This window comes from Lolium rigidum, chromosome 7, assembly GCF_022539505.1.
Source record: "Lolium rigidum isolate FL_2022 chromosome 7, APGP_CSIRO_Lrig_0.1, whole genome shotgun sequence".
NCBI classification, from domain to species: Eukaryota; Viridiplantae; Streptophyta; class Magnoliopsida; order Poales; family Poaceae; genus Lolium; species Lolium rigidum.
Window position 1 is genome coordinate 176,992,533 of NC_061514.1, and position 20,549 is coordinate 177,013,081.

Genomic DNA, 20,549 nt, shown 5'->3' on the forward strand with positions numbered 1-20,549 from the left:
CGTGACAGCCGCAAGGGCGACAGAGGCTTCCGGCGACCTCGCCGGCAGAGACAGGGGCAGTTGGAGGTGGGAGGTGGGTTGAAGGAGGGTGGTGGGCAGGGAACCTAGCACTAGGCCACCGGCGGCGGCGGTGGGCTGGACGGGCGGCCACGGCGTACGGTCTCCCGCACGGCCGCGGGAGCTCTCTCTCGGGCTCTCACTCATCCTCATTGCTCCTTCCGGAACCTACAACAACAGTTAAAGAAAGTGCACCTGGTTTCTAGCAGAAAAGTGAAAAAGTGCAATTGAACTGCACTTGGCAATTTTCTCATGTGACTAAAAGTTAAGAAACTATATAGAAAAGCCATATAAATCTATAAACCTACGATTCAGCGACGTTACTACTAGTGGTTTCTGACTTTGCTCAACGATGGAGTACAAGGAGTAGTAACCGCGTCAGGACATGTCGCTGGCTGCCAGAGCGCACGTATGATCTTCTATTTATCTACAAATGTAGTCATACATGTGTAATACAATTATTAAGTACAAAGGAGAATAATGTATATATATCTCCTTCAGATGCTTCTCTCTGACCACTAGCAGAAAAGTACTCCTATATGCAAAACCAAGTGAAAAAAACAGCGATAGAAGAAAAGGGAGAGAAGCTGCTGGCGGCCGGAGTTGGTGACAAAGAAAAATTATCTACAGGAGATGCAGTTCTAATTTCTAAATGAATGAGTGCATAATTAATAATCGCATAAATATGCAAACGTAGATCGTTCGCCAACTCTAGGTTGCACACGTGCCATATATACATTTCTTCCATATGGTCAGCTGCTAGCGCACGGCTTGTCCTTATAATAGTAAGAAAATTTTGAAAAAAAATATTGTTTCACCATAGTCCCACGGGTCCGCTTTGAGTTTGACAAGGTTGCCGCCAAGAACATGAACCGGTCAGTCCACACACTGTAGTCAGGAAATACGAATTATTTTATAAAATGCAGAAGTATCACACATATTCAAAAATTTACAAAAGTGTGACTCGGTCGACCACGGGATCGACCGATCGGCGGTCAGCAAACCGATCGGTACACTGACAGCCGATTGCAGGTGGCATAGGGCCCAGCATCTGGCCGATCCGGCCGATCGGCGGACAGGTGACTGATCGGCCGGCTGTTGGCCGATCGGGATACCAGCTACCGAACATCAACAGCATGCGCTTGGTTAGCAGAGCTGTCAGCGGCATTCGCGCGAGCAAGCAGCGTAGCAAGCTTGTGCATGCAGCTAGGCCAGCATAGGTTTATTCTGTCACGTCTACCTAAGATCATCTCCATTCGTTTGGTCTCCCCACGCTGAAATTCGGGGTAAATTTCCTCCGAATTGGACGTAAAATTGGCGTAGGAGGACGAGTTTTCCAGCCGTGATTTCAGATGAAGACGCCGATCTAAATTTGAAAAACGAAAGGTTGACGAAATACGGCTAAAAACGATTGAATTTAGACTAAATTTAATGATATTTACTATATAGAGGGCGAAGTTCATACATAGAGGCCGAATTCGAATATATTTCGAATTCGGCCGGGGGAATACAAATTTAGGGTTCATCATCTTCTTGGGTCATCATCTTGTATAATATGTAGGGGATGTTAGAAGTATAATATGTAGGGGTGTATACGTAAGACTAGGAGTCATCATCTTGTACTACAAGTCTATCCCCTCCCTTTGTCCTACGAGGGTCCAAGCAATAAACACAGAAGAATTAGGCTTCTATATTTTCTACACTTCTTTGTCGCTTTCGGCTTAGCGACCGGCCGCTGGTGCTGGCACGCTTTGCTTCCAGCGGAGCTGCGACCTCCATTGTAGCTATGGTCGTGGCTATGGGGGAATCTGGGGCGGCGGTGGGTGCGAGGGTTCCCTCGGAATCCATAGTGGTGGCTGTGGCGGCAAGGACGTCCATCGCTTCTGGACGTCTGGCGCCGGTCTACTTTGATTTTTCGCGCTAGGAATGGCCACTAGCGGGAATGTTATCGGCCTCCCTGCCACTGACACGCGGGTCCTACGTAAGTTTCGGCGGACACTCGACGCGACCGCGGAGTGTCCGCGAAGATGCAAACCTGACGCATATTTGGGCTAGGTTTGCGTTGCCGCGGACGGCCCGGTTACTTTGCGACGCTCCGCTGAAGCAGGGCTCAGACGCATTTTCGATCTCCGCGGACACATCGCCTCGTTGGAGATGCCCTTACGCCATCGAGTGCATGCAGATGGAAATCTCTTGTCACGTTCAGGTTCCATTTCTATGCATAACTAAACAGCCAATAGGGAAATCTTTGAGATGCTTAATGAGAAGTATAGATGTTGCACTACAACACTCGAGACATTAATGCTCTATTTGCATAACAAAGAACCTTGTCAAGTCCGTGAAAGGAGGCAAAGCAGGCAGCATGCACCTGAAAGGAGCTAGCTAATTTTTGACACGGGGCAGATCCTCTGCCCGGCTGACAGCCTAAATTGTTTCCTTTAGGCCGATCGGTCGATTAGAAACCGACCGAGTCACATATCTAGAAATGATTCAAAACGCGTGATATTTCCAGAAATTAGAAAATAATTCGTATTATTTAAAAAAATCCACCCAGTTTATTACCCAGCCAGGAGTATATGCATAAACAAATCGATGGCCCTGAATTGAAAAAGGCGATGTGAATAAAGAATCGATGGCCATGTTGAAAGGAAAAAAAAAATCAAGGCGGCTGCAGAGGTGGGGATGTTGTACTAGTTGTAGGCGAGACAAGGATATGATCATTCATTTAATTTGAATGTACGAGTGGACAGACTTAGTAGCACCATTTGCAAGTCAACTCCAAGTTTGGGTCTCTCTTTTGACAAGAACCAGTACAGAAACCCATTCTAGTCAGCGCACTAACTAATGAGCTGACTACTAGGACAAGGTCTTAAACCTACAAGTGTGACCATACAGACTGTTACCCTGCTCTAGGGTTCCCTCCCCTAGCCGGCGATGCCGACGGTCCGTCCCATCTCCGGTGGCCTTAGGGCGCCTTGGAGACGTGACGGACCACACCCCTTTGGCGGTGGGGTTTTTCTCTTCTTTGTTTAGGTTTTTTTTTAGTGTCTTCTTCGCGACGGTGAAACGGTGGCTACATTTTGAAGTTAGAATAAAGTAATCTTTGCTCTATCCTCGCTCCTTGAGATCTGGTCAGTTCGTGTAGATTCTACTCAGTCTCTTTCGATCTATGGCTATCACTATTGGCGATGGTGGCTGCTCTGGTGCGGTGGTGCTTTGAGACCTTACCATGATGATTTTCCATCTGTCTACTACAGCAAGCTGTACAACGACAACCTTTACCCGGCTCCGGTGTTTGTATTCGTCGCCAGGTGATCCAAATACCTATTTGTAATTTTTATGACTTAAGATTTTATACTAATTTTAATGATTATTTATAGCTCGGCGGAATTTCCGCAAAAAGGAAAGGTAAACTACCGCTAAGCGCCTCAAGGTTTGAACTTTGCTAACAGTCGATTTCAACCTCCAAGTTGGGATCCCAAATCATTTTTCTGTAATCATGGTTTTGTGACTATGGTGTACTGCCTCCTTTCCACATAGCAAACTATTCTAGTTTGCTAAAATGGGTTATGTTATGAAACAGAGTGATAAGATTTTTATTAACCACTGGGTAAGAAGGAAAAATATCAACACGGGCAGATGCATTGCATAGACAAAATGGTGGCCAATGGCGGGGGTGTTACAAAATCTAGCAACGTTGGTCTTGTTTTGTCTGAGACAAACGTTACAACATCTACGGTATCCAGGAGCACTTTACTGAAAAAGTCGATGGACGCCTTCGTGTCGCATCGCCCTTGCCTTTTTATATAACAGCACCAAACGTGTGCTGCCCTGCCCTCCCTGCACTTGCTGCTTGCTCCACGCAGATCACAAAGCACACAAGCACAAGCACAAGCACAAGCCAGATAGGATGGGCAAGAAGGGGGCAGCTGCTCCGTTGCTGGACGGGAAGATCAAGATTAATGGCGAAGGAGAGGATGCGGCAGCAGGTAGTATGAGGTGGTGGCGCGGCGGCGTGTGGGACGCGGAGGAGGCGGCGGGGCAGGTGGCGTTTGCGGCGCCCATGGTGGCTACCAGCATGGCCTTCTACGCCATCCCGCTCGTCTCCGTCATGTACGCCGGCCGCATCGGCGACCTCGAGCTCGCCGGCGCAACGCTCGGCAACTCGTGGGGAACCGTCACCGGCATCGCACTCATGGTATTTATCTACAGTATTTTATAAGTATAATCTGCATCTCGTCCTTTTCCATCTACTTGCTTGCTCCATCGTAGCAGCCATGGCGACGCGCTGTCTCTTTGGCCGTATTCCCTATAGTTAATTTCGCCCCCCTGTATGGATCCGAAGGTGGAGAAACTGGAACTATTGGGTGCCAGAGAAAATATGCAAACGTTTCCCAATGCTAAAAATGCAAACCGCGCATAAAAATGATGGGAGGACCATGCCAGCAAATTATAGCTCAAGTTTGGCCATCTTAGTTATCACCATTTTCATTTTCTCTTGGGTGGCAATTGGTGGCTCTATTAAGCTGCTCTTGCCACACACTTGCCAGAGTGTTACACAGAGATGATCCATCATAGTAGTCACAACATCTCTGGCCAAACACTAAATATTAGACACATGTCACTTGAGAAAATTTGTAGTTATCTAAGTTTGCATAATATCCTAATTACGGAGTAAATGGCACGAATGACTTCTCAATTTTTTTTAGATGAAAAGGGCAATGGCTTCTCAATCTTGGATTCACAGGTTTCTTAGGCGCTTTTCACACGTTTTGGTATAAGAGGGGTAATGGGGCTAGCTTGTGAATATGCTTTCTTAAACCTGGAATGCGTAGCAGTACCAAGCATGTTAAGAAATAGTAGTCCTGGATGGTGTAAGCATATCGTATTGTAAGAACAAAACTTAGAAAAGGAACAATGAGTCTAGCATGTATAGCATTATTCATGATCAGAGAGGTGACACCGGGACAGTGTGACCTGGATGGTGTGCTAATACAGTGGAAAGCGTTCACTCCTGAAAATATTTCCTCAGCATTCTGACCTTAAACTTTTGGTCAAACAAAACATAAGTTTTACACCATGGATAAAACCATCCAGCAATGTTCACCTCAAGCTCAAAACAAAGCAGTGTTCACCTACCGCTGAAATCCTGATATTATTACCGTGTCAAGGTTACCATTTTCGCAGTCAAAAGGCAATATGAAGAAGTTCCAACTTGATATATTTTTAGTTTTGGAGAAGAAATTTCAAAGAGTACTACTTTTCGTTTGTTGACGTACAGATGACTTGGACCAGGTCCTTCTACGTGAGCACCTAAATGTGTACCTTGCTACAACCTTACCTACTTGCTAATCTTATAATGGATGCAAGTAAAAACTCAAAATACAACTTCAACAGGAATTCCTAAGCACGATTATCCTTTCTCTCTTCAGATGAAAGCAATGCCATCCTATGTAATTTCTGCGTCAATGTCATCCAGTACAGCAGCTACGATCCATTGTCTTACAATGAAACTGTATCTTGTGTAGTCAACTCCTAATGTCATGGTTATACCAGTAGTTATTTGTTGTGGTAGCGAAGGTAGGTATTGGCTGTTAAGTGTAGAGCCAGCTCTTTGATATATTTGCTATAATATGCAAGAGTTTGCCGTGTTGGGGCCATTGTTCTAAATTGCCTCTTTATCGTCTTTGTAGACAGATGTGCAAGTAACCTGCATAGTGATGGCATGCCAGACTAGAGTATACCAGAAATGAACCATGGGTCAAACTGCAGAGTCAATACACACTATGGTAGTCCGGTGTCTACTGTCTAGTGCTTCCCCTGTAATTTGTTTGAGCCGTGATTTTTGTGAATTTGTTATTATTACTAGTAATCGATATGACTAAGTCATGGCACACGAGTTTGCTTGTTTCTATTAACAAATTCAAATTTTGCAATCAATTTTCATGTTTCAAGGCCTTTAGCTTCCTATATAAAGCTTGGTTGCAATGCAAATTTTAATACAGAAATCAAGAGGAACTCTGCATACTGATTAATGGATTTTGGTTACCTTGTTGCCGTGCAGACTGGACTAAGTGGGTCTCTAGAGACGCTTTGTGGCCAAGGCTATGGCGCAAAGGTGTACCACATGCTGGGTGTGTACCTCCAAGCATCCATCATCACCTCGGCACTCTCCTCAGTCCTAGTCTCGCTCCTGTGGCTCTACACCGAACCACTCCTCATCTTCCTGCACCAAGACCCTGAGGTCTCGAGAATGGCAGCGGTGTTCCTGCGGTACACAATCCCGGCACAGTTCGCCTACGGGTTCATCCAGTGCATCCTCAGGTTCCTGCAGACGCAGTCTGTGGTGATGCCACTGGTGGCATTCTCGCTCCTGCCGCTGGTGTTCCATGTCGGGATCACTCACGCCTCCGTGCACTACCTGGGGCTCGGCTTCGCAGGCCCCGCCATGACGACTTCGGTGTCGCTGTGGCTGTCTTGTGTCATGCTCGCAGCCTACATAATTTTTTCGAAGAGATTCAAGCGCACCTGGGGGGGATTTTCAGCAGAGGCATTTCAGTATGTCCTGCCAGGGCTCAAGTTAGCTGTTCCCTCTGCAGTGATGGTGTGGTTAGTACACAAATGATGAAGTAAATGCATTCATTGATTACCTCTTATTATGTCCCCATACTGAGAATGCCATGGTTACCTACAAATGGCAGCTTTGAGTACTGGTCTTTTGAGATACTGGTGTTACTTGCTGGACTGATGCCAGATTCTCAGATGAGCACTTCTATCATTGCCATGTGGTAACTATCTTTCTCCCCCTTCATATTTGATAAGTGAAGTTCATGTTTCTATGTGTTTCAAATGCTAACTTCAGTATGATGCAACCTGATAGTGTAAATACTGAATCAATATCATACATGATCACCTATGGGTTTGCTGCTGCTATAAGGTAACATTATGATAATTAATGACAGTCATGCCATTTAGCCTATGTGAGTCAGTTGACAATGCTGACTCAGAAGTCTGGTCTTATTTCAACAGCACAAGGGTGTCGAATGAGCTGGGAGCTGGTAACACTGACAAGGCAAAGAAGGCGGTCAAGGTGACGCTCATGCTCTCCATACTGCTGGGAGTGACATTTCTTCTGCTCCTAGGCCTTGGCCATAATTTGTGGGCAGGTCTGTTCAGTAATAGCAAGACAGTGATTAGCGCATTCTCGTCGATGACTCCATTGCTAATCGGGACAGTGGTGCTCGATTCCACACAGGGAATCTTGTCAGGTTAGTTTAGGGGATGTCTCAAAAATGTTTCAACCTTGTTCCAAGTGAAGGCCATTTTGCGGTAACCTGCAATCATAATTTGTAGGGGTTTCAAGAGGCTGTGGTTGGCAGCACCTGGTAGCATGGACCAACTTGGTAGCCTTCTACATAATTGGCTTGCCCCTGTCTCTCCTCCTTGGATTCAAGCTTGGCTTTCATACTAAGGTACAAACAGACATGTTTGTTCTGCTCAAACTAATACTACAAACTGCTGTTTTCCTCACTGATCATGTGCAAATTACCTGTTCCAGGGGCTATGGATGGGCCAGATATGCGGTCTCCTTAGCCAGAATGCCGTTCTCCTGTTCATCACACTACGAACCAAGTGGGAAAGAATGGAGCTAACAAGAAACGGCGAAGAGGGGGACTTTGTCTGTTGATAATTCGAGAAACTGATTAGTTTTGTATCATTGAACAGATGTTAACTTCAACATGTAACTGCAATTTGAGAGATGAAGTTCTGTGACTAAAGACTACACTAGTATGAAGCAACGTACCCTGAGCATGCTTGGGTGTAACTAGTAGCAAAAAGGCACAGCTGAATATATGTTGCCGCAGTTTTGTATGAAGAAAAATCTGGAAAAGTGTAGCAATAGCTCTAAAGCAATGCTTGCTGATTTTGCAAGTCAAAAGAAGTTCAGAAACATGTTAATTGTGCAAAATTCACAAAGTCCGCTGATGCTTATATTTCTCACTCACAGATGGAACATACATGGCATGAAATTTCATAAGTGTGGTGGCTTGTCAGGAAACATGCAGAGAACACATTGCTCACTAACTCCCATGCTAAAAAAGCATATGATACATATTGTACAATATGGTCTGCTTACCTAAGGAAACTCTTTTACCTAGCTAGACAGTTGATCTAACTACTACTAAGAGAAACAACATGATTATCATCACTATTACTCTATTAGTAGCAGGTCTCACATAGCTAACACTTGCTCTCAGAGGTGTTCATCACATAACTTCAACTGCACCATCTAAGAGCTCTGCATTGACAGCATGGGGAGCACAAACTTCTGAGACTTATGCGGCGACAAAGATCAAGCACCTTCGTGCGTCTTCTAGAAACAGCCAGCGGTTTCCTCTATCCACTCCAAGTATGTATTGGTGCACAACCAGTTTAAGTGCCATGCATGTAGAACAACCCAGCACGCGATCCCATCCAAGCCCCCCAACTATGGTTTAAATCAAACAGTGAAGAGAAACCATTCAAACCATTGCCGCTTTCTGGCCAGCAAAGTGCAGTGAAAAGACTGTCAGACACACTATGTGCGAATATTTGCTCGCCTGTCTTGATGCTCCAAATGCGAACAGTACAGTCCTCTCCACCTGACCATGAATAAGGATTTGTTGAGAATGAAAATTTAATAGTACCAGTAATGTCATTTCCATGCTCATTTATAGAATATGCATTGGGTCTTTTTAAAACCGATGCAGCTGCTCACTCGCATGCTGCATGGACAAGCATTTATCAAGGTTAAGTCCAATGCTCTCAGAATGCCCTATCAGAGTGAGGAACTCAGGTGAAAATACATTTTGAACGTTCTTGTCAATTGAAAAAACTAGTTCCGGTTTCAGTGGGTAACCTCAAAAGACAATCTTCACAGCAGTATATGACAAAAATATCCACGGAGATGTCTAGAGCTAAGAATACATTTACCTGACATGAGTAGGGTTTCAGATGGATCAACAACAAGTGGTAAATGAGTGTGTGAATTTACATGCCCCGCGTAAGACTGTATAGCCCCCTTCTGAATGAGACGAAGATCAAATAACTTGATCTATACAACACAAAACACAATAGTTAAGCTAGCTGTTGCATGAAATGTTTGTTACCATAACCGGGTCATAGGTAATTATTTCAGGTAATACATAATTCATAATTATTTTCAATAATCTAATTTGTCTGACCCCCAAAATGAAATTGTATTATTTTGTTGCATACAATAAAATGTTAACTCAATATGCTGCAAATATATTATATAAAGATGCATGAAACATATTTATTTCACAACAGAAGTGTACAAGTTGAAGTTCTGATTCTGGCATACTACAATGGAAAAGTGGCCAAACATTAAACTTTAGCAATTTATTAGTTAACATCTGACTCAACGCGCGTAAGTCCAGTGGTGGGAGCCCTTGGAGAGGATAAAATCCCATTGATTTATTTCGCAGGGTAAATAAACCGGTGCATCTTGTATTCTTGGTGTCTTCTTAATGTGTTGGTGGTGCTAGTACCTCCTGTCTCATTCATTTCTATTAGTTAACATCTTGTTAAACTACACCGAGTTGTAAGATACAATATTAATTTCGCAGCAAATCTATCCTGTGACAGTTTGAGCACATCTTATACAATCACCAATGATGTTAAAATAATTAAGAATACCCTTACCAATCCATCCATGGAGCTCCCTAAGAAGTAGTGTTCATCTGACGACAGAGCAACCAGGCTGCGTAAGAAAATCTATTTTAGCACTAGTATACTTGGTCATGTCCAAACTAGACTGTCAGCGAGGCAAAAACAATACTCTTTACCTGCAAACGGCTGAAGACATACGAATAACCCTTGAAGATTTAGCCTTATCAGACTGCAAACAGCAATCATAAGTTATATACTTGATGAGCTTAGTCATTCCAAATATCACTTTAATCTAGTGATCAAAGTAACATAATTAAATCTTAAACAGTACCAAAGATGGTGAACAAAGTCCAGTGATGATTTACTTCTGATGACTACATTAACACAGGTTGTGTGCTCCGGTAGCATGTACCTGGTTTCTCCCTCTGGCGTTATGTCTTGCAGACAGCATGGGAACTGTCGTCCCTGTAGTGATAGGTGAAGTTAGACTGCTAGATAGACTATTCTGCCTTTGCCGCACATCGATGGGGACTATGCTTCCATTCCGTAGGCCGCATAGGACAACATTTCCCTAAACAAAGTGAGCATATCAGCAGAATTACATGGGCATCATAGAGACAGTACACTAAGTGGTAACTCATTAGTTGGATGAGTTTACTACTCTATGGTAGCAACAGCAACCATTTAGCCACCAAAACACAGATGAACGGTCAAACTTCAGCAAGCAGCTCAAGAACTCATAAAACACACAGAACCAACAATACCCGCATATAGTACATGCTGCCAAGTACAGGCCTGAGGCACCTGCTCAGTTATGCACACAAGAAAAACTGGCAGCTGATTGAATTTTTATTTCAAGAATCTTGGGTATACATGGACCAAATAGCTAGCAAAATGTTTTGGTAACTCTCCTGACGGTGGACCTAACAGACCATTGGACATATGAAAACTAAAAAGTGGAAAGGGAATATATAACATCTAAAATAAATTTTACCGAGTGCACAAATTGCAGGGAAAGAATGTCACTTTTACAGCGATGCAACCATGATAATGCTCCTGTCTCCAAATTAAGCAAAGAAGCACCATTGTTTGTACCTACAAATAAGATGAGCAAGTAAAGCTTAACTAATACAGAAGTTCCTCCACAGCCACTTCCCAAATCCAAGCAAAAAAGTATCGTCCACTTTCCTTGAAAAAGTTCTTGCAAGCTGCTACAGTTTTAGGAAAATTAAGTTGTGATGGCTACTACAAGAATTCCTCAACTAACGTAACATGATATCGGGAGACTTGCCAGGACACAAATAGATACATAACAACTTAACAGGCAAGATTTTAATCGGTTTACATGTATGCATATTTAGAATAATCTTGACATGTCAATGCATTAGAGAGATAGAAATATTCCCAAGTATCTGATCGCATCATTGTTACTGTTATCGAGCATAAATGTACTGCAGAAAAGGTAAAAAGGAAAAAGAAATTCATTGTTTTATGTACTAGTGGAACTTTGAGTGTGGCCTAAATTGAAGTCCAATCTCAGCCAACGTACCTAGAACTACTTGAGTGCCATCCAAATTACAATCAGCAGTCCACACTGTACGATCAAATGATGCTACTCGTTCAAGTCTTCCATCGGCATTCAGTGAGACTGCTGGGAAGTCAATAGCACCAGAAGTATCCATAACATAAACAGAACCGCCGGATCCTCCGGATCCAAGAGTAGTCACCATGTTTTACGATGTCAAGTAACCCAAGCTCATGTAAAATTACCAGGTAATACTGTAATAGTACAGAATATAAAATGCAAAATTTGAAATGCTTGTAACAATGTAACAACAATATATATATGCATAATAGAAGCAACAATTCCAGGATACAATGCTCGCTGAACTGATGAGTTGGTGCTGGCTGCATCATGGAAGTTGCGTCCAAGCCTTTTTATGCAAGTTATACTGGATGCCAAGTTTAAGAAAGCTGTTTCAAGTGACCAGATATTTGCAAGTGCAGAATTCGCTGCTGCTTTCTCCTTTCCCAAGGGAGTCCAAGCAGGCTGAGGTGAAAACTCCATCTCGTCCTCATAGTTTGCTAGAGCGCTCCCTAATCCATATAATCTGCGAAATAATTTCAGAAAAAAATAGTCATCTCGTCCTCAAACCTCAACTAATGCTTCATCTATAATTTGGGCAAAAGATTGTGAAGTTCTAAAGCTTTTCCAATACAAAAAACAAAACATGATTACTACCAAGAACCTCACCTGATTGAACCATTCATGCTTCCCGTCACTAATATCTTGGAGTCGCAGAGCCCGCTCGGCGTCTGAACCATGGTGCGCAATTCCTCGAGTGCCCTATCAGCCACTAATGCCGTACCCTGGTACTTCCAAGCCTGCCGAGCGGTGGTACAATGTCAGCGAACATTGCACGAAACAAAGGGAAAGCTACAGCGAAAGAGAAGCCCGGGTCAGCACCATTGGCTCCGATGCCTGCGCGTACTGGCAGTGGTGCTTGAAGGTCGACCTGCTGTTCTTGGAGAGCATCACACCGCCGCCGTACATCTCCCTGGCATGGAGCAGCTCGGATTGCCTTGCCCTCTTCCTCCTGCATGTCGTCGGAGGAGGCAAGGGCTCAGCGGGTGGAGGCGGGGGCCGAGGACGGCGGCTGGCGGCGCCGGGGATAGGGCCCTTGATGGGGAAGTAGCGGTTCTTGTCCGGGTCGTAGTAGAATCCGGGCAGCTCTGCAGCCAATCAATCGCCTGGGCGTCAGGCGTAGCGAGACAAGTTTGCCGTTCGGGCTGAAGGAGGGAGGGAGCGGGAAAGGACCAACCTTTGGGCGGCATGTCGCCGGCGCGGTGGTTGGGGTCGAGGATAGCTTGAGAGGCGGCGGGTTTGACGGCGGTGGCGCGGAACGGGAGTGCGGTGTGCGGCGCGTTGTTGTCGCCGGGAAGAGAGGACACCCGGTTCTTGTCTGGACTGGACTGTGGACCGGACCGACAAAGCACGGCCCATTAGTTGTAATGGCATAGCCGACAGGCCTAATATTGAAGCCCAGCCAAATAGATGGATGGTTTCTTGGCTTTGTTTTGGACCAAAAACCGCTGATTTCATTTCATTCAGGGGAGGAATAAAAGTTGTCCCAAAAAGTACAAGGACTATGTACAAGAGGGAAAAAGAGAGAGCTGAATCACCAAGGCGCCTGCCAAGTGCTTGAACAATTTTGGAGATCACTCGTCTTCATTACAATTGACCTGGACACATTATTAGAGAGCCACCGGTCTGTAAGTCGGGTTCAGCCAGAATTGAGAGGGGCACATTGTTCAAGTCAAAGCTAAGCTGCTAGATGGATCTAGAGAATGAGTACCGAGAGGTGCTCCGGCATGGATCTGGTGAACTCTGATCATGGCGTGGTGACTTAGCGAGCGAGTTTCGATTATGGGAAAATCCAGGGATGGGCCAAATGTTCCCCGACCCGCTACCGTGAGTGTTGAGAAGCCCATATGGGCGGCGGAGTGAGCATGTCTGAGTTGTACAACCACTCCATAGGCAACCACGTGGTTCTATAGATTTCTAGAGGAGCCATTTACGAGTCTTCTATGGGTTTTCCAGCCGAGATCCATTGATTTGGGAGCGCAGCTAGACATATCTTGAGAGCTGAATCCTCGCTAGTCGATTCTAGATATTTCCTCCATAAACAGAGAAGATAATTTTCGCACTAAATCCAGCTCTGAATTCGTTTTAAGATATCCATATATGTTTTAAAGAATCAATCGAATGTGGATATCTTATTCCAAAGTGGCACCCAAGATAAGGTGAAGGATACGATATATGAAATGGCATGCATATATAGATTATCCAAAATTAATTAGGATAATTCGAATATTTCCAATCACATGATCGGAATGTTTCATTGAGCATGTTTAGCTCTTGATTTTACCACCGGCAGGATGATATTGGCCTAAATCATATATCAACTTTCTTAACTAATTGACTCGTACAAGGCTGAAAGGTTAACTCTCTCAAGTTGTGTAGATATATAATTAGCTCTCTATGAGAGTATATATCTGACTATTTATGTTTCCAGAGTGCGTCCTATTTCAGATTCGAATTCATGGTCCGTTATAATTCGCAACAAATCATTATCCAATCCGCTCCTAGTTTGAGGGAAAATGACAAATGTATGGTACCTAAGTGTTTACACCCCTAGATCCTCTGAAATCAAAATCGGACAGAGAAAATAAATGGACTTGTGGTAACTTGTAGGAACATGTCCAACATGTACATCCTTTTTAGAGTTTTCACGTTGAAATAGTTGGAGGAGAGAGAATAAATTGAAGAGATTGTCTTCACTTACCTTCTTAGAAATGAAGAGAATGCCATTTAGCCCTTCCTTATGTAACACAGGTTTTCATTAAAACTTAATTAATACTCAATTGTTAGTATTAGTCATAGTAGTACGAGGTAATACATCATATATTTATTGTCTTCTTTGTAGGTAATATTGAGGGCTAAGGGAAGATTTCTCTTCTTCAACATTGTACAATCGTACATTCATAAACACACTCTGATATATACCTATTTACCAACATATAAAATATCCTATATCCTCCGGGACCAATTAAAATCGTTGAGCCATCCATCTTCCAATTAATTAACTAGCTAAGAATTAATCAAGCTAGCTAGCGGCCATCGACGCCATCGATCTACCTGTGCCTCATCGCCGATGGAACCATGTCATCAAGAAGCCCCTTGTCGACGGCGGGAACACTCGTTGGCAACGACATGATCGAGGATGGTTGCGTCGAGTAGCTCGCAACTTGCAGCTCGTGTCGGTTGCAGTGCTGCGGCAGCAGCATCGACGATAGCACCGGCCTGCGGGAGAGGGGGTTTTGAGCGGTCGGAGAGTGAAGTGGCGGTAAGTCGTTGTACAAGAGGTGGTGGTGCGCCGAGAAGGCAATCTGGCCGACGAGAGTAGCGGCGCTGGCACCGCGGGGGAAGGTGACGGTGTGGTGGCAGTGCTGGCCCTCGTAGGTGGTGATGACAATGGAGGGGTCATCGGAGGAGCGCTCTACGCGCTTCTTCACCGTGCATTTGCTGTTGGTGCATCGATAGTAGCTCCTGCATAAGAGATCAATTTCACGAATGAGAACCACCATGAAATGGATTATGTGCATGTGATCTTAAGCTTTGGTGGGGGGGCGGGGGGGGGGGGTGGAATAAATTGAAATACGTCTATCCAGCCAATTTAGCTAGTACGTACATTATATATTTTCTCCTGTAAGCTGGAAACATATTTAAAAATGCCAATGGCTCCTCTAAAATGACAGCTCTGACTAGTGCCATACATACAAAGTACCAGTACTGTATGCACTCATTACTTGCGCATAGCGAATTAGCGGGATACGACGGACAACTTCATAGGATTCGATGTATCTCTTTGTTGCAGTGCACTAGCTAATTCTAAGGACGCGCAAGCACAAAATTCATGAAGTACCACAATGTCGATACTACTGCAGAAGACTATAGACAGTTCTACTTCACTACATACCTTTTATTCAATTAAATGACAATTCAGTGCATAACCAAATTCATGTGGTATTGCACCCGCCACCCTAGTCCCTAGCTACTGCTCACTACGGTATACGGTTTCACTCTCAACAATCTAGATATCCTATAAATACTCTGAATTGCCTTCCATAATTTACATCATCTGCCAGTTAGCATATGGAGATAGAATTTTAATTTGTAGCTAGGGAACCAAGAGCTATGCCGATCAGCTTAAGAAGATACGCAGTAGAGGAGATAGATCTCTCATATATAAAGCAGCAATTGATCGATGATACCTTGGGAAAGGGCTGTTCTTGACGGCCTTCTGACCGTACTTCCTCCAGCGGTATCCATCCTCGAGGTGGTCGATCTCCGTCTTGGTCATGAAGGCGAACCGCGGCTGCCGCGCCCGCTTCTGCCCCTTGGTCGTCTTCCCCGGCGCCGGCTTGCTCCTGCAACCGTCCATCCATGCACGCATACCTATCGTTATTAGCGAAATGAAACGAGAGGTAACATGTGGAGCTACTAGCTCACGTTAGGTGGAAGACTAGATTAATGGCAGAATCAAGAAATCACTTTTTTTTTGGTACTAGCTAGATTGATCAACCTCTCCAAAAGATAACACTCTACAAGTGGTGGCCATGCATCTAGTAGCATACGTCCAAACAATCATATCGCTAGACTTAAAAAATGAGAGAGAAAGGGGAGGAAGAAACCGCGTGATGATTAGCACGCAAATCCCGGGGCAACGTTCCATCTTAACTAACCACACAGCACCCACACTCTCTCAGGTCTCAATGTCAAATTTACCTGACTACCCTTGAAAGCAACGCCGTATTGTGTTAACGTATGTACGAGTATGCAAACGAATATGAAAACCAGATTATACAACAAAACAAGAAGAACCGAGAAAGATCTGAAGGATAAGGAAGTTGAACTATGGGTGGGTTTTTTTTCTGTAAATTGTTTTGCAAACATGGATGATGATTTTGAGGTTTTGCAGTCGCGGGGAAGAGAATTGAATCACTGATCGCTGAATAAAAACATGGCGAGGCTACGATCGAGCAAGCACGTTCCATCGGCAAATTAGGCTACATCAGCTTTACTTACGCTGCCTCTGTCGTGGCGGCCGGCTTCCCGTCGGCGTCGGCAGCCTCCGGCGTTGCACCGTCATCGGTTGAGGTCGACGACGCGACCGCCCCGTCAACTGACCCGGCGGGCGTCGCTGGAGGCAGATCCAGGGGCGGCAGCAGCTCCCCGCCGCAGCCGTCGTCGTCCATGAAACCGGCCGCCCATCCGAGCTCGGCGAGCAGCGCCGAGGAGTCGGCATATGCTTCGTCGGCGGAGAAGGGCCAGTCACCGCCGTCGCCGCACCCGGCGCCGGCCATGGCCACCAGCCCCACCTCGAGATCCGTGTGTATGTCACTAGCAGCTCGAGGCCGGACGAGCCAAACCTTTGCCGACCTCAGGCGGCACGCTGTAGAGCCTCAGCTTGGCACTGTGCTTGCTTAGCTACCTCTACTCCGAGCTCCGACCACTGCTGCTGTCAAGTGGTTGATGCTTCTGATCTTGCCTTGGGGCCCTGTGGCCTTTTTATCATCCACTCGATCCACACTCTCTGCTTTGTGTACGTGTGAGGGGAGGATAGGAGCGCATTTATTGTACTCTCCCATTTAATTGGTGTGTCCATTGTTGAAATATAATTAGGTGTATATTGCGTAGTCCATTAGTTTGGACCATTGGTTGGATTATCTAGTCCATCAATTCTATAAAAGTACCATAGTCAAGAGGTTTCTAGTTTAAAACTCTGCTCACGCAATAATAAAAAGCAAAAGAAAAAAACTGCGGCTTACACCGAATCTAAGCTAAGGACTAAAATAACCATAGGCGGAGGGAGATCAGTACATGGGTGTACAAATGTAGATCCATTATTTTTTTATACAAAAGCTTGTATATTTATGCATAGTTTACATGTAGAGCAATAAACATCAAGTAAATGAGAAGAAATATGAGTAAAACTGTGACTATGTACACCCATTATTCACATGCTAACTCCGCCCCTGAAAATAACCTAGATGGCCTCCAAGTACTTAAGAAAAAACATTGATCATTGATTTAGTCAACAAAATATGAAACATATGCCACAAAAATTAGTCAGGACCTAATAGACAGATGTGGAGGGAGTATGAAATAACCCGTTGTTTCGAGATCGATAAAACCGTAGACAATGAGGCACAACATGCATAATTCTTCTGTTTCAAAATAGTCGAACTACTTTAGGTTTGACCAAGTCTACAGAGAAGTGTATCAACTTATATAACACCAACTTAGTTTTATTAGAACGATCGTACAATATATTTTCATACTATATAGATCTACCATCATAGACGTTGACACATTTTTTATAAATCCTTCCAAACATAGCAAAATTTTACCTAGGACAAGTTTGGAACTTAAATTCATTTGGAATGGAAAAGGTATCATCTTGTTTCACATTTTGAAAACTAAAAATGACTCCCCTCCCTCCCCAACCTTTGTTTTACGGAAAATAATCCTATATGACCTAGGTCGTGCAGTCCCGATGGTGAACCATCTCCCGCGACACTTGGCATTCCGAAACTCAAAACAGTCCGACCACTAAAAAAGTTTAGTTCCAAATCGTTGATTCTGTTTCTCACGCTAATGAAATCCCGGCAACGGCACGACGAGATGGCCATCAAGCAGCAATGCGACACCACCAGGGCAAACAAGGAACGGACATGATAGCCTCTTCGTTGGATTCCTCTCGTCCCACAGCTCTTCGACCCATCGCAGTTCTGTCTGCATGGGCAATAGCATGAGTAGCTTAGCTACAGTCGATGGGGGCAATCATGTCAGGCAGTGCGCCGGAGGCACCGCAGGGAAGCCTTCCAGGAGGGTAGCCATGGTTGAAGCGCCGGTGGTGCCACGTCGAGGAGGGAGGCCGTGGCAGGAGTGTCGCAGCGAGCACCGGAGTAGGGTCGCCGGGACATGAAGGAGCGTAGCCACGGATGCCGGGGAGACCAGCGAAAGCCACTGGAACATCGGTTCAGCGAGGAGGAGAATTGCAACGGTAGCGGCGAGAGGAGCCGCAACAATCACGAGGCCTGAGAAACACATACGGAATCAGGATTGAGGGGGTTGGTTTGGCTTGACTACTTTGAGATTTGTACCAGATATCGTAATTGGAAGCAGGTCAATTGTTTTTCTTATTTTACCCTAGATTATGTCTCCTTGTATTTCTTATTCCATGTACACATGACTGTACATATCTTGGTGGCATTTCCATTCACTATACTAGGATGTTTTTCTCAACAATTGTTGCCTTGATCAATATGCGAACACTTTTGTTTCCGTGGAAACAAACTTGATTAAGAGAATTTGTGTCGGGGGGAAGACCCCGGGTAGGGCAATGGACGCAGAGCAGCCGGCCGGCCACTGGCCGGCTCGCGGCAAAGGCCGGCTGAGGAGCAGCCGGCTGGCGCCGTGGCCGGCTGGTCCGGAAGCCGGCTGGCTCTAGGTCCTAGTCGGCCTGGCTACGGCCGCCAATGCTGTAGCTGGGCCGGCTTCTACAAGCCATATCCGACTAGGGGTTTGTACCTCAGACCGACTCGAGGCTGGCGAGTCTTGCACTGGAAGGAACCGGGTTGGTGATCCGGGTTCCTAAAGTCCACGCTGACTTCATCTTCCGTAAAGCGCGGGGCACTGTGGAGCAATAGTGCCACGCGCCGGACAGGCCATCATGGCCAACGACGATCCGTACTGGCTACAGTGGCTGATGGCGACAGGGACACCTCCTCTCCATACCGCTGACCTTGGCAGCCGGATGGGACAGGCCATGAGGCCTCAACGGCTCCTGACGTCACCGCCTCGGGAAGGAGCGGAAGCCGGAGCCGGCCAAGCCGGCCAGTAAACTATAGGGTCTTATATGTAAAGTGCCGGTGCCTATATAAGCCGCACTACCCCCTCTCGTGTAGGGGATCGATCATTCTCACTTCATTCCACTCTTAGCGCTGCCCTGTGAGAGAGACCATCGTCTCCCTTAGCCTCCCAGGAGCAGCCGGACACAGCTCTAGGAGCACCATTGTATTGTGTGATCATCATATACACTCTAGCAGGAGTAGAGGTTTTACCTCCATCGGAGGGCCTCGAACCTGGGTACGTCGCCGTGTCGCTCGTCCCCATACCCGCATCCGGATACCGCCGTGAGATCCCTCAGGAACCACCTTCGATTAGCCACCCTATGGCATATGCCGTGACGATACCACGACATTTGGCGCCCACCGTGGGGCCTTCAGCATCCTCGGCCGGTGTCTTCATCCGGACGGGCCTCACCATCACCACCGGCGAGCGAGTCGCTTCAGGCTTGATCTGGAGATTTGGCTCCCTCGACTGCGTCAGCGAAAACGCTGGCTGCTTCGCCGACCGGCCCTTCCCAGCCGGCGGCAGCGTCATCAGCTTCGGCGGCTTCGACGTCTACGTCGCCACCGTCGCACCACCGCGCTATCCGCGCCAGATCCTGCGCTGCGCTAGCCCTCCTCCGCGAGCCGGCAGCAGCGCTCCCGCCAGCCCCGCCGTCGTGCAAGTCATGATGGCTGGCGAGGAACTCCCCACCAAGTCCACGCGCGTTCGCGGCCCCGACCTGGAGCGCAACGTCGGCGGGCATGCATCCGCATCAGGCGCAAAGCTGCCACCACCACCATCCCGGCTGGAAGAAGTCCGGGCAAAGCTGAGCACTCCGCTCACCACCGGTGCTGGCGCCGACGCCGCCACCGTCGAGGCGGACTCGGAGGCGCACCGCGTGCTCCTCCTCAAGCGGCACCGAGGAGCTGGCTGCCGCCAAGCGCCAGTGGGACATCACCCAGCGCGAGTACAACCGCGCCCACGGCCTCACCCCAGGCGGCGACAACCCCAGCCGAGCCGGCCAGATCCGCCGCAGAGGTCGTGACCTAGGCGCCGAGATCGACCGCGACGGCGCGGACGCGCCGGCTCCGTCAATGGAGCTGCTCATCTACAACACCCCCGACAAGAACATGCTCGCCGCGCAAGCCGCCGCAGAGGAGCTGCGCGGCCTCGAAGGCGAAGAGTTACGCCGCCGGACCACGCGGGTGGCCGAGGCTGCTAAAGGCTGCCAACCGGCGGTCGAAAGACCCAGTGACGCCCAAGACCCTAGAGCTTCTCACGCTCGTGGTGCCGCGAGCAACGCCGGGGACACGGCCGAGTCCACCTCCCCGGCGCCAAGCCGGCGCAACGACTCCCGCGC

General features: G+C 46.6%; 3 protein-coding genes across 3 annotated transcripts; 1 reads left to right on the plus strand and 2 right to left on the minus strand.

Annotated features, from left to right (window-relative positions):
- The first annotated feature begins 3,967 nt into the window (after positions 1 to 3,967).
- LOC124674709 (protein DETOXIFICATION 18-like) lies at positions 3,968 to 7,999 on the plus strand. Its single transcript, XM_047210757.1, has 7 exons — positions 3,968 to 4,255; positions 6,122 to 6,666; positions 6,759 to 6,845; positions 6,938 to 6,994; positions 7,087 to 7,325; positions 7,411 to 7,529; positions 7,616 to 7,999. Exons 1-7 carry the CDS (start codon positions 3,968 to 3,970, stop codon positions 7,742 to 7,744), a joined length of 1,464 nt encoding a protein of 487 aa, XP_047066713.1. The 3' UTR covers positions 7,745 to 7,999.
- A 27-nt stretch (positions 8,000 to 8,026) lies between these two features.
- LOC124674708 (DDB1- and CUL4-associated factor 4) lies at positions 8,027 to 12,638 on the minus strand. Its single transcript, XM_047210756.1, has 11 exons — positions 12,552 to 12,638; positions 12,197 to 12,462; positions 11,984 to 12,114; positions 11,607 to 11,840; positions 11,279 to 11,457; positions 10,724 to 10,824; positions 10,142 to 10,300; positions 9,906 to 9,958; positions 9,763 to 9,820; positions 9,031 to 9,151; positions 8,027 to 8,699 (listed from the first exon to the last, which is right to left on the minus strand). The coding sequence occupies exons 1-11, from the start codon at positions 12,562 to 12,564 to the stop codon at positions 8,491 to 8,493; spliced, it is 1,524 nt and encodes a 507-aa protein (XP_047066712.1). The 5' UTR covers positions 12,565 to 12,638; the 3' UTR covers positions 8,027 to 8,490.
- Positions 12,639 to 14,197: 1,559 nt separating this feature from the next.
- LOC124678306 (probable WRKY transcription factor 57) lies at positions 14,198 to 16,656 on the minus strand. Its single transcript, XM_047214214.1, has 3 exons — positions 16,379 to 16,656; positions 15,565 to 15,720; positions 14,198 to 14,839 (listed from the first exon to the last, which is right to left on the minus strand). Exons 1-3 carry the CDS (start codon positions 16,654 to 16,656, stop codon positions 14,425 to 14,427), a joined length of 849 nt encoding a protein of 282 aa, XP_047070170.1. The 3' UTR covers positions 14,198 to 14,424.
- Positions 16,657 to 20,549: the final 3,893 nt, after the last annotated feature.